The following is a 23,125-nucleotide window of genomic DNA, read 5'->3' on the forward strand; positions in this document are numbered from 1 at the left end:
AACAGAAGGTTTGTTTAAATTAAAAGTGAGAAAATGAGTATTTACCCGTATATTATAAAATGTTAGTTATCCATTACATCCACTCATATGTCTTCAATTAACTTAGGGATAATGACTTACAAAATCGACCTGATTTTCTTATAAGAAAAAAGAAAATCATCAGAGATTGCGCTTTTACGTTCATTTTAAATTTAAAATACAGTATGACCCTCAAAACGTTGTTCACCAATTTGTTTAACATTAAGCAACAAATCTTTATTTTAATTGCAAAATCTACTCCGCTTTGGCACGTTTAGTTGCAAAATTACAAACAATAGCTTATATTATAACGTTTATAACGACTACATCTTACTATGATTTTAAATGCGTGTTTATTTTTTGATTAAACAAATGTACACCCTAAAGATCCTCTATGTCATTGCGCAAAAAAACAAGTCGCAGTGTTGTGCGTAGCTGCGGAAAACATATTGTGTAACTCGTATGTGTATGATAGGCGAATGATTTATCTCGTTTCAGTTAACTATATTTCTCGTTGGGATAAAATATACCTTAACATAAAAATAGAGTAAAATTGCACCATTGTAACCGTTTTGATGGGAAATTAAAGCAGATTTTTATGAATACGGTTCGCCGAATTTTTTAGTTTTATCGGGCTGTTTGAGTTTTGTTTTAGAACATGAAAATGTTGTACTTCCATTTTTACAATATCTTATTAAAAAATACCTAACGGGATTTAAAAAGTTGGTATGTGAATGATCGTTGAAGAAGATAAAGTGACTTGAGTTTCTGCTTTAATTTTCGTGACGTCATACAGAATGCGGAAATAGCCTCTACGCTTTAACTTATGATGACGTAATATAATATGCTTAATATGTAGAATTTGGGATGAAAATTGAAAATATTTCAAGTAGAATGGAAGTGGTAAGATACATGTGCAGAGACCGAGTCCATAGTTGATATTAGCAGCATTTTATACTAGAACAAAAAACTTACACGGGTACTCTGAACCACCTACGGCTACAATGTCACCTAAATAAATCCTTACCTGCAACCTTATCCTAGCTGTTTATAATAATATAGCAACAAATTTATAATCATATAAACACACAAAACTTTGGGTATAAAATATTATGTAAAAAAAATTAAGGTACCTACCGAACATTCGAACACATTAATTTGTACTACGTTACGTTTGACACAACTTAAATAAGAATCTACAATAAGGATTTGTACTTAATGGTTTTGTTTCATCAGTCTTGTATTTTAAATAGTTTCTTTGTTATTATGAGGTAGATATGTAACTAAATGTAACCGTAAACATAACTAATCCGAATAAGGTTTGCTTGTCAATTTTGGAAATGAAATCGGAAGGCGCGATGGTTCTTTTTCGTGATCGCCTTCCAGAAACTTCGATGATGTGAGATGTTGATCATCTTCGTGGGAAGTCCTTCGTTTAAGATTACTGTGGACTCCCCTGCGGGCTGCCCTCGGTGCTATCAGAATTCTTCGACTGCGAATCATCTTTCTTCTTTTCGACCTGTAATTTACAATGTTATTTTATTGACACATAAGATTTATTGAAGACAGCATAAAACAAGAGATATATATTTTATATAAAGCTATGTTTTATATAAATCATAAACTATACGATAGCATTATATTTTAAGTGATAGGTATTTAATGTAGAACGCGTGAAGACGAATTGCATAAGTTTTTTCTAACACTGGCATTGCCACATTGAAACTTCAAACTAATTATTTCCGATACCCTAAGGTAGAGCTGTGACCTATTTTACGAGGCCACTTGATAAGACGATTCAACATAACCGAACCATTATTACAATTATTTATTGCTTTGTTTACTATTGACACGTAATCTATACGGCGTTACTTTGAATGGGAATTCCGGTTCCTCGTCACATTTTCATATTTGGTTTCCTGACATCCTTATCGTAGTTGCATATTGCATAATGTTCAATGTTTTATGTCACTCAACAAATGAAATATGTAAACGTAGGTTCGATTTTTAATTATTTTGCTAGATTTCCCCGGTAAGCCCTTCACAAAAAATTTGTTGCAATATTCGGCAAGAATACAAATGTACTGATTAAAAATTTTCTGTAATAAACAATTTACATCTTCTTCGCGATATTTTATTTATTTTTCATGCCGTGTCCATTTTCAGGAAAAAAACTGTCCTTAGATGTTCTTTTTTATGACTCAGGATAATCTCTTTATCAAAGAGACCATAAGCGAGAAGTGGTAATGGACAGGCATACAGTCAGACACACGTTGACAATCTTTACATATTAAAAAACAAAGTCGCTTTTTTCCCTCATGTCCCTTTGTTCCCTTTAATCTTTAAAACTACGCAACGGATTTTGATGATTCTTTCAATGTTGGATAGCCTATTTATCGAGGAAGGTTATAGGCTATATTTTATCACACTAAGACTAATAGGAGCGAAGAAATAGAGGAAAATGTGGAAAAAATGGGGAAAATTATTTGAAAGGGCTAACATGAACGCCCTAATCTCAGGAACTACTGGTCCGATTTGAAAAAATCTTTCAGTGTTATATAGCCCATTTATTGAGGAAGGCTATAGACTATATTTTATCACGCTAAGACTAATAGGAGAATATGGAAAAATGGGGGAAATTATTTGAAAGGGCTTATCTCGCGAACTACTGGAGCATTTTTTATGTTATTTGGCACAGATAAGAAGTAGACCACGTGAAGGATCCTAGGCTATCGATTTTAATCATTTTTTCAGTGGCTACATATTTTATACCCGTGCGACGCTGGGGCGGGTCGCTAGTTTATAACATAAATAATAGTCATCTAATGACGCTCGCAACTCCGTTGTGTCAAAATTCACGTAAATCGTACATTTTTCCGGGATAAAAAGTTTTCTTTATCCTTTCCCGGGATTCAAAGTATCGCTATACCAGGCTTTACCCAGCAAAACGGTTCAGCGTTTCGAGCGTGAAGAGGTAACAGATAGACAGACAGACTTTCGCATTTATAATATTAGCATGGATTTAGTATGGATGATTAGTGACCGTTACCTTTATCGGGCAATCTGCAATCAGATGGTCCTCGCTCTTGCAGTTGTGACATCTCTTTGGTTGCGGGCCTATGCTGCACTTGGCCGCTATGTGGTTGGCGAACTCCCCGCAGTTGTAGCAGCTGGAAATGTGAGGTCAGATCATTACAACAATTTTCTTCTAGTTATAATTAAGGTCTCCATGATCCCACAATATGCAAGTTGCAAAAACATTAGAATTACGCTCATTTTGGGTAACTTTGTATTGCGGTTTAACTTTGAACAATGCATTAAGTATACAATAATGTATTGTTCAAGGTTAAACTGCAATTCAAAGTTACCCAAAATGACTGTAACAGCATTAAAAAGAGTATTTATATCAAGTAATGAAACTCATAAGACTTATATGCCTCAAGCCTATTTTCCGAACCCATACTTAATATGTATTGTATCTCTGTAAACCAATGTTCTAACTATTACCTATCAATCTAACAGGAATTAGCAGTCTACGACTAAACACGTGGGTAGCCCCTTATCTTTTCGATGCCTTCCACACAAACTCAACTTCTTTACGGAGCGGGCGGTGGCTAGAGCCCTGATAGTCGACTGCGAAAGGATCGAGCACGCGCCCATGCGCATCCTCCAGTCCCTTGTCTGACTTTTTGCACTTGAACTTAGTTCAATTTCGTTTAACTGTCACTATAACTCTCTCAAATTATTACCGTATCTTCCTAAACTGCTTCTTGGAGAGCGGGTGGCAGTGGGAGCCCTGGCAGTCCACTGCGGAGGACCCGGATACGCGCGTGGCCTTCACTCCCTTGTCTGACTCCTAGAATCCTCCTAAACCGCTTTTTGGAGGCTGAGGGTGAGTTGTAACAGAGGCCGGGCACGTGGCTGCTAGTTTGACTCCTTACCGTATCTTCCTAAACCGCTTCTTGGCGATTGAGAGCTATCTCTAACCGAGGTCAAGCACGTGGCTTCTAGTTTGACTCCTTCCCGTATCTTCATTAACCGCTTCTTAAAGACTGCGAACTCTAACAGAAGCCGAGCACGTGGCTTCTAGTTTTACTCCTTACCGTATCTTCCTAAACCGCTTCTTGGAGGCTAAAGGCGAGCTCTAACAGCCATCACGTGGCTTCTAGTTTGACTCCTTACCGTATCTTCATTAACCGCTTCTTAAAGACTGCGAACTCTAACAGAAGCCGAGCACGTGGCTTCTAGTTTTACTCCTTACCGTATCTTCCTAAACCGCTTCTTGGAGGCTAAAGGCGAGCTCTAACAGCCATCACGTGGCTTCTAGTTTGACTCCTTACCGTATCTTCATTAACCGCTTCTTAAAGACTGCGAACTCTAACAGAAGCCGAGCACGTGGCTTCTAGTTTTACTCCTTACCGTATCTTCCTAAACCGCTTCTTGGAGGCTAAAGGCGAGCTCTAACAGCCATCACGTGGCTTCTAGTTTGACTCCTTACCGTATCTTCCTAAACAGCTTCTTGGAGGCTTAAAGGCGAGCTTTAACAGTCACGCGTGGCGAAGAGGCCGAGCACGTGGCTTCTAGTTTTTCTGACTCCTTACCGTATCTTCCTAAGCCGCTTCTTGAAGGCTAAAGGCGAGCTCTAATATCCATCACGTGGCTTCTAGTTTGACTCCTTACCGTATCTTTCTAAACCGCTTTTTGGAGAGCGGGCGGCGGTGGGAGCCCTGGCAGTCCACTGCGGAGGGCCCGGACACGCGCGTGGCCTCCAGCCCCTTGTCTGACTCCTTGCACTCGAACTCCACCACCTCGTCGTCCCCCAGCGACCTGAAGCCCGGCATCTGGATGACGCTCTGGAAAATAACAATAATAATGTAATTTTTAGACTGTATATTGTATTTTGGCACCTGTTATTTCAGTCTTCATATCGTCATTTTTGTGTCCATATTGTGATTTTCGGTCTGAATATTGTCATTTCGTCTCTTTATTGTCACGTTGGTCTCTGTATTGTCACTTTTGGGCTCTATATTATTTCTTTATTGCAATTTTCGTCTCTATATTTACATTGTTGTCTCTATATTGTTATTGGGGTTTTTAAAGGCGACATGTTTCCGTATTTCCAGTTTTTTTTAGAAAAAAATTTAGATTTTAGAAGGGCTTCATAATTTATACAGCTAAATTATAAAGCGTTAATTAGGAAAACTAATATAATATTATCTTCACCTGTCACTACACTTATTAATCTATATTATATTTTCTAAAAGTACCTTAAAAGTAAGCATTAAAGCCGTTTTAAAATCCATATCATTTCGAACCGTATTGAATCACCATGAATACGATATCTATAACGTAGTCTTGACCTAATATCAATAACGTTGTTGATGCAGTCGGTCGAAGTACAGATTTTGTGGCGTAGATGTATAAAAAAAACATCCGGACTTGATAAGCAAAACAAACAAATAAACACTGTATCGGGTCAAATGCACGATACGATATTTTTAATAGATTCGTGTTTTAACTCACTTGGTAACACGATAGTTACGAAATGTGTTAACTCATGCTTGCATCGGGATAATGATCTAGCTTGTCCAATATTGACTATTGTGCTAATTACCACTGGTAATTGGTATTTAATATTTACTATTAGAAATTTTGTGTCATATAATATTTAATGTTAAGTTCTAAACAAGGCATGCTAAAATACTAAGACATGGATAACTATAGTTAAAACTTTAAGGTAGTTGTGCTAGTATTTTTACTATGCCTTAACATAATATATTCGTTGTAAAATATAAGAATGATTCGTTGTAAAATATAAATCTAAGATACATAAAAAAATTTATCTAATATCAGGCGGTGGGCATTACATAGAATTAACGTTACAACGTTATATCGTTACAATGTTATAATAATTATGTCGCATCTTGTGTAGTATTTCATCATCCTAGTGAAATAAACAGGGTGGAACAAAACTAAGTGACATTAATACTTCAGGGTGTGTATGTGTTGAAAGGTTTTTTTGTGATTTGTGTGGGCAACCGCCAGAGCGCCATACAAGAGTTGGAAAAATGTAACTCTTTCAGCTGCTACATTTACAGTGATTTCTATACAGGGGACTCATGCACACCCTAAATTATTATCACCTTGTATACTTGATAGATAAAGGCTGCGCAAGACTGTAAGATCCGCCTTCGTCTAACATGCTGAAGCCAAGCTTGGCCACGGCGGAGTGTCTTTCTACCTGTCTTTTACCTTTTCCTACTTTGAGTGACAGGAAAGAACCTGAAATAGTTTTTGTTGTGATAAACGACACGAGTTTTAACGCAACGGAGTTGCAGGCGTCATCTAGTATGCTGTACTCATTTCAGACCACCTCATATCCGTCCATCTGTCCATCCAAAATTATAACAATTTAATACATACTAGGATAGAATCAGCGTTAGGGTGGGCAACGCTGGGTGACCGCCCAGGGCACCGGATAAAAAGGGACAAAAAAGGAGGCGAAGGAAAACAAAAAGGGGCGCCGCAGATGCCCCTTTTTTTAACACTACCTGCAGCACCCTGGGGGGCGCTGGTAGTGCTAAAACCGGCATTGGATAGTACCTGATGCACGAAGACATCTTGTCCGCCATCATCCGGTGTGATGAAGCCCCAGCCCTTGGCGACGTTGAACCACTTGCAGCGGCCGCGCCGCGTCACGTCCGTCACGCCGTTCTTGCCACCCGTACCTGCACCTGAAAATATTATTACCAAAAATAAAAATAAAAGTAGACAAAGAGCGGCCAAATGCAGCGAAGGATAAAAACGTGTGGAAAGGGAGGCATTTGCCCAGCATTGAGACCCTACTGACTATTAATAATAATGTGTTAGTATTATAACTCTCCATAAATTAAATATTGCTGCTTTATAATATCCGTGAGTATATTCCTAACAAAACATTTAGGGCCTGTTTCACCAGTTCCACATAAGACTAGTGCCGGATAGGCTATCCGCAACCTCTCTGCTGACAGATACTCCATACTATTTCTATCAGATTAGTTGTGAATAGTGGAAGTGGTGAAACAGACCCTTAATGTTGTTGCTTAAATTCATATATTTTAATATAATAATGTGATTAATTATTTATAATATTCCATAGGATTCATAATTTCTTTTCGGTGAACGGTATATCTTTTCTAATGTGCTCTCTATCCTGTGTTTTTTTTTAAATCGGTCCAGTAGCTTATTAGCCTAGTCGATATTATAATCAACAGTTTTTTTTATTTAGGTAATAAATAGTAATTTAAAACGAATTTAGGTTCAAACATTTACAAATAAGACTACAATAACTGCATTTTTAGTTAAAGGTGAACGTATAGAGTAAGGGCCTGTTTTACCACTTTCTGATAAGTGCCGGATAGGCTATCCACTACTTAACTTGACAGATAGAGTATGGAGAGTCTGTCAGCAGAGAGGTTGCGGATAGCCTATCCGGCACTAGTCTTATGTGGAACTGGTGAAACAGGCCCTAAATGTTGTTGCTTAAATTCATATATTTTAATATAATAATGTGATTAATTATTTATAATATTCCATAGGATTCATAATTTCTTTTCGGTGAACGGTATATCTTTTCTAATGTGCTCTCTATCCTGTGTTTTTTTTTAAATCGGTCCAGTAGCTTATTAGCCTAGTCGATATTATAATCAACAGTTTTTTTTATTTAGGTAATAAATAGTAATTTAAAACGAATTTAGGTTCAAACATTTACAAATAAGACTACAATAACTGCATTTTTAGTTAAAGGTGAACGTATAGAGTAAGGGCCTGTTTTACCACTTTCTGATAAGTGCCGGATAGGCTATCCACTACTTAACTTGACAGATAGAGTATGGAGAGTCTGTCAAAAAAGTTATCCTATCCGGCACTTTATCAGGAAGTGGTGAAACAGGCCCTTAGCGTTTAAGATGTCACTGATAAAACGCAGAATTGTAAGTTTGTAAATTATTCTCGGTTTCTCTTATTGCGTATAATTTAACCGAGCATCGGAAAAGCAGAATACCCAATGAGGTAAAACAAAAAATATTTTAACTGCCATCACAAAATGTAAGCCATCACATCACAAAATGTATATATATATATATATATATATATATATATATATATATATATATATATATATATATATATATATATATATATATAGGGAATCTCGGAATCGACTCCAACGATTTTCATGAAATTTAGTATATAGGGTTTCGGGGGCGATAAATCGATCTAGCTAGGAATCATTTCTAGAAAATGTCATTTTCATCAGATACCGAGCAAAGCTCGGTCAAACAGCTAGTTAGTCTTAATCGCTTAATATTACCCATAAAATGTGGCTTTTTAAGTTTATATTTATTTTGCATAAAAATAAATTGCCGTTTTATCTATTTACATCGTATGTTAGAACTAATGAAAAGTTTAGTAACGAAGCTATAAAGTGGATAATAACACCTAATAAACTTTTTATAGACTAACACTAAAGAGTTATTTTGACCATAAGATATTTTACTTTGTATTTCGTTTCCTTAAAGAAACAAAACTGTACTTACTAAATAGAAATAAAAAATATTTTTACTCTTGACGCCCGCAACTCCGTTGCGCCAAAATTCGTTTATCGCGCGGGAACCGTACATTTCAGAATAAAATGTATCCTTTGCCTTTCGCGGGACTTAGGTGGAAGTCAAACGAGCGTAATTTGTGAGTTGTGAGTCGCAGAATTTCGGCTGGCAGAAATTCTGCTGCATTCAGTTGCATACAAAAGTCCTGTTTGATTCACACGAGCGTAATTTGTATGAAAAGATATTTACGCGGCAGAAATTCTGCGACTCACGACTCACAAAATTACGCACGTTTGTCTTCACCCTTAAGCAACTCTATACCAAAATTCAACAAAATCATTTCAGCGGTTTGGGTGTAAAGAGGTAACAGACAGACACACTGACACAGTTTTGCATTTTTATAATATTAGTATGGATTAGACTTAAAAATCAAATCTTGGTCCTAAGGCGTATCAAGATCAAACGCACTCCAATCGCAAAGTACACGCGTTTGATATAGCTAGATCTGCGTTGATCATAACTACGCACTATAGGTTACATCTTTAGAGTGGGTTGCACCAACTTACTTTAACCATTATAACTGTAACTATAACTTTAACTGCAATGCAAAATGTCAAATCTTTGGTTAAAGTCAAAAATGGACGCCATATTTAACCATAACCTTGAGCTCGACAAGGACAAGAAAAAAAGGAACTAACGCTGTCATCATACAAAAACACCATTTTTGACAGTTCTCCTTTACCAGCAGCGCCCCCGCCCACGTTCATTTCAAGCCTTGTCGGACCAGCTGTCATCTGTCAAATTCTGTGGTCCAAATTAAGGTTAAAGTTAAAGTTAAACCTTAACTATAACCATAACTTTAACTTTAACCACGCCTCTGGTGCAACCCACCCTTAGATTTGCAATGAAATAATTTTACCACACAAGTAAATTCTACAAGAATGAGGTTAGGTTAGGCTTAGGTTAAAGCTTTGCTTCCAACTTGGTGGTAATATTAAGAGTGAAATTTTTATTTATATTAATTGCATATATAATTATTTTAGTAAATATCTTAAAATTAGCATTAAATTTACGTTAAAATAAATTACTGCGCATCTTATCACCAAATTAAACTAATACTAATAGTTTGAGTGATATAGATACACCAAACCCTTTATATGAAACATTTAAGTTCAAAATTATTCGAATAGTTTTACGATATTTTTACGATTAAATCAATTAATGTTTTAAGTAGGACATGAGCAGGTGTAGCAAACCGTACACCTTTGGCCACGGTTTGTGACACCTGCGAGCAGTGCATCCTTACATTTTATGGTTTGGAAAATGTTTGATATTAATTCTGTCAGCAATAGAAATACTAATTTAAAAAAATGTATTTAAACAATTGTATTAAATACTGGTATAATTTTTTTGTGAAAATTTAAAGCTAGTAAATAGCTTTTAGGTATCATAAAATATAATAAAATACATGAAAATTCTAAGCTAGCATTCTGAGTTAGATTATAATGTAAATAAGCTTTCTATATATTTTGTCTGCAATTGAATAAAAAAGACTTTTTTCAAAATTGCAAGGCACACTCAAGTATAAGCAATTAAGCAGGACTCCTTTAAATCTCTACGAATGTAGATATTTAAGGCCATCCCCTGAGCAATCATTTGCCGCGTTGCCGAGATCGCACCAAAATCCTATTTTTTACTTATCTTATTCAAAATTGACCTTAAAAAAATTCAAACAGCAAACATGTAGTTCATGAAATTGTCGATTTATTGGCGTGCTTTAAAGGAGTCCTGTATGTATGTAATGAAGAGAATTTCTAATATCTAGCTTCTAGAGTTTTGCTCTAATTTGATTGTTACTAAATACTAATGTAAAAAGCTTTATTTTACATACTTAATAAACTATATTTTAAAGTTTTATTGTTTTACAAAAATAAAACACACCTGTCTCATTTATGTTCACATTATTAACCTGCCATATTATAATATTTTGGTTTTGAATGTTTCATTAAAATTTTTGACATCCTTATATCCATACTAATATTATAATTGCAAAAGTGTGTCTGTCTGTCTGTTACCTCTTCACACTCAAACCGCTGAACCGATTTGCTGAAATTTGGCATGGAGATACTTTGAGTCCCGGGAAAGGACATAGGATACATTTTGTCCCGGAAAAATGTGCGGTTCCTGCGCGATAAACGAGTTTTGGCGCAACGGAGTTGCGGGTGTCATCTAGTAAGATATAGTAATAAGTCATCGAAACAAAAATTTACACGAAGTACAACAAAATAAAGTATAAAAAAAATGCAAATTTTAATCTGAATTTTCTTGTAGAAGAATACTTTTTTGTTCCTAATTTAAACTGCGAATAAGCAAATTACATTAGAAATAACAGAATTAAATTAGAAAGATCATACTTAATTAAAACATGGAATTTCCAAAAAAACTAAAACAATAAAACCACTAAATTCCTCTGAAATAATTTACTTTCAAATTGATCGAGTAAAGGACACATAAGTTTAACTAATCGAATATCTATTAGCAATAAATAAGTACCCACGATCATTTACACTGGAAAAGGGTGGAAGCCCCTTATCGCTCGACAAAAAATAACGTGGGAACCGAATAAAAGAAAGAGCTCTTCTTTTTAGATATCATTTAAGCTGTTAAGGTTGAAGACCTCATTGAATAGGCCATAGAATAGGATATAATTAAAATATTAATAAAGGAAAAGAATTTAATAATGTGTTTGCATACGTTTTAGAGGTATGAGTAACTTTCAGAAAACTTCTGTGTCAAATATGCGATGGCATCCGGAAATAGATCCAAATATCTTATTTATGAGTAATAAAACCGGCGGAAAACAAATGCCACGACCAGAGAAATTTCTATACTAAATCAATTAGGAATATATTTTGAAATAGCCATTTGGATAATACTAGAATGATCGCGTCGAACTGAAGGCTACTACTACTTCTAATGCTAAATGCGTGCTTAACGGCCGTTCCCAATATTTGATCTATCTCTGGTTTTGCCCTACTAGAGATAGGAAAAGCTCACATTAGACATTAGGGACATATATTTTATGTCAATTGTGAGCCATTCCTATCTCTAGTAGGGCAAAACCAGAGATAGATCAAATATTGGGAACGGCCGTAAAGCTTTTGCTAAATAAAGACGAAAGGTTCAAAATATTTTCTCTTTATAGTATTTTTAACTATATCTACAATAAACAAAAACCTACAAAACTGGAAATAAAAACAAGTACATAATTTTTTGTAGTATTCGAAACATCAAGGCAATATTTACTCCTCAATATCATAAAGAATATCCATAAAGTGCATCCTACACTGTATCAAAACATTGGAATCCGTAAAAGTGTGCAACAATGAGGTGGTTGTGAGTGTGCGCTAAGCACACATTATTTTCGGCGTCAGCGGCGCGGGCGGCGGTAGGTAGAGGTACACGTGAAGCCGACTGGAAGAATGCGCGGTATTTAGGTTGCGTTTCTGGTACCTTTTCATTCATTGCCGACACTGCACCTTGCTTAGGGCTGCCGCTACTTTCATTTTAGTAGAACACCGTAGCCATAGGCACCGCAATGTTGCACGAATGCCCCTAAAATCAGCTCGCCTTCTTACTTTTATTGGAAATTATCCATGATTACTAAAAACTAGACATACTGTCAGAGAAGTTGATTCATTGGCAGATACAGTGCTCCCAAAGTGATAATGCGCATAGAAATTTTCGTATTTTTTCGGCAACGGCCGTATTTCCCGAGCGTCTGAAGACGTCGCTGCAAGCGCTGTTTTAAACTTAACTTCAAGAAAAACAGCACTTTGCAGCGACGTAGAGGCGCCTGACGTTGCTTGGACGTTACCATGGTAACGCCACGATGGGATCCCGATACTTATTGACGTACCGGCGACAGCGGACAACCACCGGCTTTAGAATATTTACTTCTATTTCCTTCAAACAAGGTGCAAAATGCAAGTTTCATAGATTCGGGTGTTTTCGTGATTACGACAATTAGCGAAGATTTCCATGCGCATTATTAATTTGGGAGTACTGTACATTGAATCGACATTATGTCGTAAGACTGTCAACTGCCTATGAATCAATTTCTTCGAGTGCACATCCAATAACTTTATAGTACTATACATGTTAAGTAGTCATGCGTTTTTGTGGCAACCCTATTTCACTGACCTAGCGAGACCACCGCCCTGTCAAGGAATCCACCTTGTTTTGGTCAGTGGAACGTGTATTTATTTATCTTATTACAACTGAACGTGTTGTGATTTTATTTTATTATGTAACGGTAGACAACAACTTTTCAAGCAGAATACTCGTAGTTGAGCTTTTAAAGCTTTACAAAAGCTTGTTTTATAGAGTACCCTAAACAAATTTATATTTTTTTATTGTAAATACGGAGCTCTTTTTTTATGAAATACGAGCATGCATACATACGAGCATTACCTGATGGAAAGCAACTATCGTCGCCCATGGACAACATCAGAAGAGCTGTAGGTGCTTTGCCGTACTTTTAAGAGGGAATACGCTCTCTTCTTAAAGATTTGCAGGTCGTATATTATGTCCGGAAATATTGCTGGTGATAGTTCGTTCCAGAGTTTTACAGGGCGCGGCAGAAAGTTACGCGAAAAGCGCACGGTGGAAGACTGCTACTCATCAAGGTGATGAGGATGGTATATTTTTCGCGTGCGGCGATGGCGAAAAGTTGCAGAAGTTATTATTCCGAACAATTCCTCAGAGCACTCCCCGTGATACAACCGATAGAGGATGCAGAGTGAAGCTATATCTCGGCGTAATTTCAAGGGGTCTAGGCTGTTTTAAACACTATACCAGTCAACAATTCGAGCGGCCCTTTGTTGGATACGATCCAAAGGGAACAGTGGGTATTTTGGAGCCCCTCCCAGAGATGAGAACAATATTCCATATGAGACCGAACCTGCGCCTTGTAGGCGTTGGTCCGGACTGAAATACTGTCTCGCTCTGTCAAGAACACCAAGCTTCTTCGAGGCTAACTTGGCCTTACCCTCTAGATGATATTGGAACTGGACTTCGCTTGATATGTTTGTATCGAGATACTATTAGTACAAAACTCATCTTTAATTCGAAAATATACTTTTCCGAAAATATAAAGTTTCTCGTGAAATAACTGATTTTTAACCGACTTCCAAAAAGGAGGAGTTTATATGTTCGTCTGTTTTTTTTTTTTTTTTTGGTGTGACAAAGTTGCATGCAAGTCTGTATGTATTGAGCAAAACATAGTTTTCAAAAATCATAATTCAATCAACAATCATAAACTCGTATCACGTATCACGAATGACCCAGAAATACTCACTGAAAGTTTTAATTTTGTGAATGAGTCCATACAGACTCCCGCTACTATCGTATTATCGTTCACAGGACTCGTATTTGTACAAAACATTCCAAAAAGGAAGCGGCGGGCCCGAGGGGTATCGCGCTTACTTCCTCGTTCTATTCTTGACTATTCATTTAATGAGTACATACGTAATTATTGTGATGTGATAACTTGTTAAGTTTTAGCCGTTGAGTATGGGACATAAGGACTTATTAAATTACTGATTATATGAATATAGAAGATGATTCGGTTACCGCGCGGGAACCGTATATTTTTCCAAGACAAAAAGTGCTTAACCGGGACTCAAAATTGGTTCAGCCGTTTGGGCGTAAAGAGGTAACAGATAGACACACTTTCGATGTTATAATATTGGTATGGATAGTCGCACATACTCTACAATGTAGTGTATAGGTTCCGGCTATTCTTCTTTTTTATTAAAAAAAAAAAAAAAAACAAGAAACGAATATACCCGGACGAATAAATAAGAATTATTCGCACAATACCTGTAGCTCTAGTCTCTACCCTGAGATTAAAGCTATAGTATGTTTCGATACTCGATACCGACTACCGTTTAGTATGGCAAATTTTACAGTGCCTCTAGAGGTTACTTGCGGAACTAAATCGCTATCAGAATCGTGCCCCCAGACATTATGCTTTGCTCTGCAGCTAATAGTGAACAATATCGCGTAACAAGTTGGTTAACAACGGTTCCCGCATTATAGCACGTAAGTAAAGGTCGCAAATCCCAAAAATGTTTTTGATAATTACTTAAAAATTAAATACAATACTGATATTTCCTTTCGCCATTATTTTACAAAGTGTGTGATTGTAGTAGTGTAAGTTATTTAATGATAGTAACTCAATAAGTATAACAGATATTTGTTGAAAAGCCCAGAAAGATTCATCATTTCGAAAAATACAACTATCGAGTCAAAATAACTGAATCTTGTTTTCCGTTAGGCAAATATCAGATAAATATACAATGATTAAATAAATCTCAATTTCATTTATGTCAATCGTCTTCTGAGATCGTAATGCTTATTAGAAAACACAGCAAAATTTTACAGCCCACTCTTAAACATTATTTTCTTTTTCGTAAGCATAGACAAAGGAAATTGCCCTAAGAAACGAGCATGTGCTTTAAGCTCTTCAACAAAACTCTTGTGCAGTTCTTACATTTATTAACATTATTTAACGTTACTTATTATTAAACTAATAGATGTTACCTAAGACATATTGTACTGTAACGTTATGTTCTATCGAAACCGTAAATTGTTCTGCTATAAAAAGAATCTGCTCAAAATTTTAACAAAATTGTTCTCTTTTGCACACAAATAACTTTACACAAATCACAATATAGTAATCTATAGATAAGACTTGAAACCTAAACCTATATAATAGATTATTTGATACCTTAATCGTGTTAAGTTTTTTGCTCACTCAGTACCTATGAGTTAACTAGCTAAACACATATTATGCTAGATTTATATCTTTCTCGTTTTACATAGAAATCCTATATACCGCCAGTCAAACATCAGAAATACTTGTCTCACGTTTGTTATATGAGATGGTCGTAAAGTAAAGTTTGTAGTTTTCTATAAAACAACAAGACAAGATAAGTAAGAATAATACCGTTTTAATAACTAGTAAAATTTATACGCGGGAGAGCCATGCTTCGGCAAGAATGGGTCGGCTCGACCGGATAAATATCACGTTCTCACAGAAAACCGGCGTGATACAGCGCTTGCGCTGTGTTCCGCCGAGTGAGTGAGTTTACCGGAGGCCCAATCCCCTAACCCCTACCCTATTCCCTTCCCTACCCTCAACTATTCCCTTCCCTTCCCTACCCTCCCCTATTACCCTATTCCCTCTTAAAAGGTCGGCAACGCACTTGCAGCTCTTCTGATGCTGCGAGTGTCCATGGGCGATGGAAGTTGCTTTCCATCAGGTGACCCGTTTGCTCGTTTGCCCCCTTATTTCATAAAAAAAAATTATAAGTGAGTACCGTGTATTAAAGTTAACTTAGTTTAGGTTACGTTGAACCTAGATTCGGTACACTTAAATTTTTCATATTTCCCAAATAAGTAGGTACATGCTAGTTATCTAAGAATTCTAATCCAATAGAAATAATATATAATAATAAACAAAGAACTAACACATTTTTATGGCATAAGAGCATTACTCATTCTTTCTTTATAATTTTAACTTGTAACTTACCTACTTCATCATCTAGTATGTCTAGATGTACATAAAATCAAGATTTTTTTTCAATTCCCTTTTCCGGTCTTAATTTATGAAAAAAACGTCAATTTCCAAATATTTATAGTTACCCACTTTATCAACATACGTCTTCAAATATCTTTTATAATATTATAGAGTTTCTTAGAAATTTAAGTTGTAAGTATGATGTTTGGTGCTGGTAAAAAAAAATGCGTGGCCTAACCCTCTCCAATAGGACATGTTTGAGAGTTGAGCCTGATTCTTTACTGGGATTACTAATAGGTAGCTCTCAATACTACATAGTCATGCTTACAGAAAGCTATAAATAGATAATTATTAATTTTTCCTATCGAGGCCAGATTGATATCTAGCCCACGTATGCATTTCGGGCTAATAGACCTATCTCACCTGCCCTGAGTTACGCCAATCCACCTGCTTCCTACAATCTTGTACTGCACCTGCCCTAACACTTCGTGTATTTTATATTATACCACGAATTCAATAGGTCATCGACTTTATAATTGAAGAAATGAGTAGAAGAAGCAGGTAAGTAACAGTTAAAAAATTACCGTTTTTTGCATAAACGGAGGCTCTAGGGCCGGCCGGGGAAATGTTTGAAATATTACAAATGTGAATTTTATGTATAGCCAGATATAGCCTGACGATGAAATAGGTAAAGTTACAAGGTTTGTTTTAATTATAAGGAAAAAATGAGTAAGTAATTGTCCTGATATTATAGAATTTTAGTTATCTTGTTATTCTACTCAGTACTCACGTATATTATAATATTTTATTATGTACAGATAATATTATAATATGTTGATCTACCTCTATAGAAAAAACTCATGTCATTTCGTTCGAATTTAGAATTCGATCAGTAAATTTTTTAGGACACAGACCATGGTTCCTTTTTGGGGCCCAAAAGAATCTACATGTAGATACATAACTTTATCAATATCGACTTAGTGGTTTAAGCGTAAAGAATTTGGAAGGACAAAAAGACACACATTTGTATTTATAACATTAATGTAAATTTTGGATTGAATAGTATTTTAATTTCTTTAGTAAACCTAACCGTACTTTTAAAACGCGCACCTGTATATTTTGTTACATTACTTGAAAAGTGTGGGTTGAAGAGTATTTTACTCTTTTTAGAAAAACTTCCCATATTTTTAAAACGGGGAGCTTAATAATAACGAAACAAACACCCAAAAATTCTATTTCCGTGTGTGTTATTTTGAAATGCGTACAGATTTATAAGACAGTCTATTCTTAATTTATGTTTCCAAAACGATTATGGAATCTATTTCGAACCCAGAATTAATTTAAGCTTCACTTATTTTAAAAACGGGAAGGGAACTGTACGCATATTTTAAATAGTTCCACTCCCTTTAAATTACTTTAAACACTATGGAGACGTATAATATTTCATTATCTCCTAATGTTATCAAAGTTTTCTCATAATCTCATTATACATAATGAGTTAGAATTAGGATCGAGTTCATTAATTATAAAATTTATGTTTCTATTAAAAGAAAGTCTTAAAACTTAAGTTTATAGCTTGTTAAGTTTAAGTTATTTTAGTTAGAACTTTGCGTACGAGCTTTTTTAATCTTAAAGCTTATGGAAGTATAATCTTAAAGTTATAAGTAGTTACAAATGGTCTAAAATTTTATTATTATAATTTTGGCTCAAAATATGAATAATTAACTATATATTTAAGTTTGATATAAGTAACAGCATAAGTACAATGAATGGAACACAAAGAAACAAGTGAATTATCTTGATCAATTGACTCTCATTGTTAATTGATAGGGGTGTATTGAACCCCCTTCGACAAATATGAAATAAGGCTGTGCACACACTTAAGCTTTAACATTATTTTAAATTCTAAGACGCACTTTTAAAATAAATAACCAAATTTGTTTCCGGCCACTAAAAATTCCTCATAATTACGACGCAGAGGGCGGCTCACATCAAATAAAGTACGCATACATATTTTATAGCTAGTACTACGAAAGAAGGAAAACGAGTCGAAGCGGTTTCGATTGACTTGAATGAAATATGTATGTTTATTTAAAAACAATGCAGATGACTCGAAACCAGTTGCTTACATTAAAGAAAAAAGGAGAAAAATTTACAAGTGTAGTCAGTACGTAAATGATTTTCAGAGGCATACTAGTCCTATAGGTATTCGAAGGCGTCGCGGTAGTCCTTTCCACTACGCTCGCTGTTATCAATCGCAGGTATGGAATTCAATGAATCATCGTCAAGTGGCGCTTGCTACGGGATCTTGTAGTAGGAGGGAAAGAGACAGTTACATGTCCCGCCATTCAGACTTAATTGACTGGTTACGAACTCGGACCCTGCCGTAGGGACGTAGCGTTACTTCACATCGACTTTCTAAAAATTCCAAATAGATAATACATTAACACTCACTTTGAATAGTAATTCTCGTCGAAAAACCCGGAGTTGCAAGCGCGTACTGGATGCGTGTGGTGTTTACGATGTCTCATTGATATTCAATCAAAATACTATTGCGCGGAAGGGTTATTCCCGAGCGTACGCGACGTAAAACAAAAATATCGACGGAGGACGTCCCTACCACTTCGGGTCTGGTATCATGAACAAAAACATGTAATAAAAAAGGCAGGGAATATTTATATCGCAGTCCTTTGAAAATGCAGTTGGCCTATAACGCACACTGGCATCTTCTACGCACACAAATTAATATATCGTCGCGCGAGGTAATAGCGACCTTAAGGGGACCGTCTTAAGAAAGACTCTACTTCTCCCCCCTCGAAACACTTACACGCGGTGTTTTGAGTGAGTTAAATGGATTCGTATGGTTAGTACGAGTATAGTAAACAATTTACTGCACGACTCGTACCTTATTTGATAACACGTCCCAAATTCTTCTCTCAGCTCTTAAAGTGGACTGTTTTGTAATCAAATTGTATACAACCTGGCGATGTTTACGTTTTATAAATGACTGTCCTTATAATAGATATTCTAAGATTAACATTTACTACGAGATACACAAATATACGATTATAAACAACAGACAAAATACCAGCACAATATTAATAAACAATGTCGCAACTGACACAGAATATGAGTAGGAAAAATATAAAATTATCTACTAACGTGATAAGAATGCAAGTAACATGGTACACATATGTGCGACATCGGTGGACGAGAGACTATTAACCTCAATTTAAATTATTTCAATGATGTTGTAAACAATTTCTATGATTGGCTTCCCAGGCCCTGCCAGTCGCACATCCGCTCGATAAGGCGCCCGAATTTCGATGCATGCCTTAGCGGACGATGTTTTCAAACGAACCCCCGACACGTGCGTAGATAGCCCCCGAGCACGGCCGAATACTAGTATGCGGGTAATATATTAAAATAGAATTCTAAACAATATACTCACTCGAAGACGGAACTGCATTTCCGCCTTCTCTCCCGCTCATGTTAAATAAAATATTTTAACTCGTGAACACTATAATCCTCGCGTAGCATCCATTCTCGGAAGTGAGGCACTCTCTCGAACTTTTCGTGATACTCGTTTAACAATTTTTTTACGAACTAGATTATTGACTACAAAAATTCGTTAAATGCATGAGCGAGGTTGCGCGCGCGCGCTGAGCGGCCGGGGACGCGTACGCAGGTCGACTGCACCGCGGGTCGCCGGTCCGCAGAGTCACGTAGAGTCGACACTCGACGCGCTCCCGCTCGGTATCGGTCCCTTTCCGGATATAGCCAAGAAGTTTTTAAAATAGAGAAGCTAACGAAACATGCATGCCGCCCGAAAGCGCCGGTTGCTTACCCCAATCTTAAATATGTCACTTGTCGACGAGGTGTAAATGCAGAGACCGCGCCGCCGCGCCGGGGCTCCAGGAATGTAGGGTCGTTATCGCACCCATCTAATGCCTTTCCGTTTATTTTAGTATTTGTAAAGAATTAAATGATTAATTAATTTTAATTTTATTTGAAATTTTATTCTTGAAAACTTAGAATTAACTTAAATTTTATTTGACAATTTCTCGTACGATTGCCTGAAATTAATACCTCCATCGTGGGTATCGCAGAAAAAATAGATTTTCAATTGCTATGCGGCAGCCGGCTGCCGCTTGGGGATTTATGGGTATATAATACCAAAAAAATTAATGATACTACTTCTAGATAATAATGACAAAATATTAAAAAAACTCTTTAAAAATGAATGCCTAATTCGACAAGTGATTATATCGAACAAACACAAATCAATTATATTTAGTTACGACAAACTGCCTTAAGAATGTCAAATATTTTGAGCGCCGTTGAAAGTTGAAATTAAGCGAAGCTCAAATACATAAACATGCTTTCCGTTTTGCTTCTTTTAAAAACAACTTCCATGGAATGCCAGAGCGATTCATTATAAAACGCAGTATACGGGAGAAATGATGTTGAAACCGAATGTTAAAATATATTTAGTCATTCGATCGTGGTTATCTCTAATGTTGTAAACGTAATTATCATAAAACAACAATATCGGGAAATGGCCCGCCCGTTTCTTCAACAACAAATTTGAATAACTTGTAAATAAAACGTATTACTTTTCGACGTATGAATGCATGCGTTCTACGGTAATATTTTAACGAACCTACACGAAGTTATAGATTGTATTTACAACTTTATAAGTACCTACTAGAATTTACACTTACCCAATTTGTAATAAATTACAATTTTCAATACAACGATTTCGTATTCCAATGAATACTACAAGAAATTCAAAAATTTTGAGTCTGAATTACTCTGAATCTCTCCTTATTTTGAGATAACTCTATAGTCTTAGATACCTATTAATAAAACTATGAAATTCGGTGACTGATGTATTTTAAACATGTAAAAACAAATAAACTAAAGTTATTTCTCCGTCTGAAAGCACTTTACATCAAATTTGCATGCGTGAAGCTGTAAATCGTAATTTGAAGCGCATTTTTCTTTACCCCATGCTTAAGGAAGTCCCCTTCTTGACTTGTCAATTTGACGACCAGCCCGTTGAGCCATTGTCAATGCGAGTGACTGCACCGACGGCCCATAAAGGATACGGGCAGGAGTCGGCAGGACGAGTTTCGAAAATAATGAAACGTGAAAGATTCGGGCGTTTTCTAATCTTTCACCCCTGATCATTGTTGAGGATATTATTTTTCAATATGCACATATAAAATTAAATCAGATCTACTAATTTATCCGATTGTCACTCTCCCCCTTTTAAATATTTAATAGCTCGTATTATACTTGATGAATATTAAATTTGACGTCTGTGAAGTCACAAAGCAGACGAAGTTTTGAAAGCACAAAACCATGATAAGATTTCTACTTCTATTCAAGCGGATTATCTTTAGAATTATAAATTTAATATCTGATAAACAGATCCCACTATATCTGTTTTCATATTTTAAATAAGCATATCATAAATACCGCTACTTAAACATAACCACTGACTGGGAACAGAGCCCGATCATAGTACTCTCACAAACTAAATCATGCGTGAACGGCAATAATTTAACAACACTAGCACTGCCTGACTTACAATAATAGTGTGAGTAAGCCACTGACTTACCGTACGCAGTAGTTTCTAAAGTTCTACCACGCTTAGAATGCTGTAGAAGTTCCTAGCCTTAATTTTGGATTTACAAGATTTATAGAAGTTGACGATTGCTTTAACACTTAGATCTGATAAAGAGATGTTTAAAGGATGATTATCATTTATCATCATCCTTGAGGATTCCTATGAATAAATTCAATAACAGGGTTCAATTGTGAAATCAGATAAATGCAATTTAAAGATCTCAATTCTCATCATTAATCTATATTCTACATCTATCCTTGTTAATGTTAAAGTGAAAATTTCTTCAGCATGTAAGTTGTGCTTTACAACAATTTCAATTTCAAAAAAAAAATTAAAACTTAAAACCTGGCCACACACGAGCCGTCTGTTCAAATTGGTGTGTTCGCAGTCCACATTCGTAAAAACGGTTAAAACGCCATCCATTCAATATGAAAAATATTTTTATTTGGAGTACGTCTATTCCAAATGGAGTGATGTAGTGTAGCTTAAAAACCGAATAGAAATAACAACACATTTTTCTCTCTTCAATGATTTTCTCACTATTTTTCTATAAGTATAACTTAAGTTCTTTATTGTTATAGTGCTTTAACTAGGTCAAGTACCACACGAAACTTAATAGTTAAACATTTTTACTCGATTTAAATAATTAATTAGTCCCGTCCTTGTCTTTATGGTGATTCAGAAAAGCCTTCTGACTCACTATAACGGAAAATAATATCAAGGTCTTTTACACATCGAACCCGTTTTAATACCATGGCTAGCCAGACGGACTGACAGATAAATACAAGGACTATAGACACTTGATTGATCCTCCCAACTCTATGTTTAAGCTTTTAAACCGTTGAGCTTTTTAGAGAACTTTGTGGATCTTTGTAATCACTAATTTGGCACGTTGTTATAAGGTTTTATATCAAAAGTATTTTTTAAGTCCGTCGAAAACGTTTGAACTTGAAAAATACTAGATTCTAGAAGATATCTCATAATTATTATATTCTCATATCGATGGAAGATAATTATATCGAATAAAAGGTTTGATTGTAAGTAAATTATCATTCAGTTTTGTACAAATAAGAAAAGTTTATTGAATCAATAAAATATTAAAGTATAATATTCAAGTATATATTTTACTCGTAAATAGTAGGAAACGCTTATGACGCAGTTATTAAAAACCTTAGAGGTTCTACACACACATAATAGATTCCAAATTTGTTATTGGATTCCAATAGATATTTAGTATGAATTGTAAGTTAATTACGATGAGTAGTTTATGAGTAATCGAAATTCTTAGAAATATTTTGGTAA

The 23,125-nt window shown here is 35.6% G+C and overlaps 1 protein-coding gene across 1 annotated transcript; it reads right to left on the bottom strand.

The window, feature by feature from the left end:
- Positions 1 to 529: 529 nt before the first annotated feature.
- LOC121731293 (protein lin-28 homolog) lies at positions 530 to 19,870 on the bottom strand. The gene is made up of 5 exons (XM_042120663.1): positions 19,640 to 19,870; positions 6,622 to 6,752; positions 4,699 to 4,871; positions 3,068 to 3,188; positions 530 to 1,537 (listed from the first exon to the last, which is right to left on the bottom strand). The coding sequence occupies exons 1-5, from the start codon at positions 19,677 to 19,679 to the stop codon at positions 1,460 to 1,462; spliced, it is 543 nt and encodes a 180-aa protein (XP_041976597.1). The 5' UTR covers positions 19,680 to 19,870; the 3' UTR covers positions 530 to 1,459.
- Positions 19,871 to 23,125: the final 3,255 nt, after the last annotated feature.

The sequence above is a fragment of the Aricia agestis genome, chromosome 10 (assembly GCF_905147365.1).
Source record: "Aricia agestis chromosome 10, ilAriAges1.1, whole genome shotgun sequence".
NCBI lineage: Eukaryota > Metazoa > Arthropoda > Insecta > Lepidoptera > Lycaenidae > Aricia > Aricia agestis.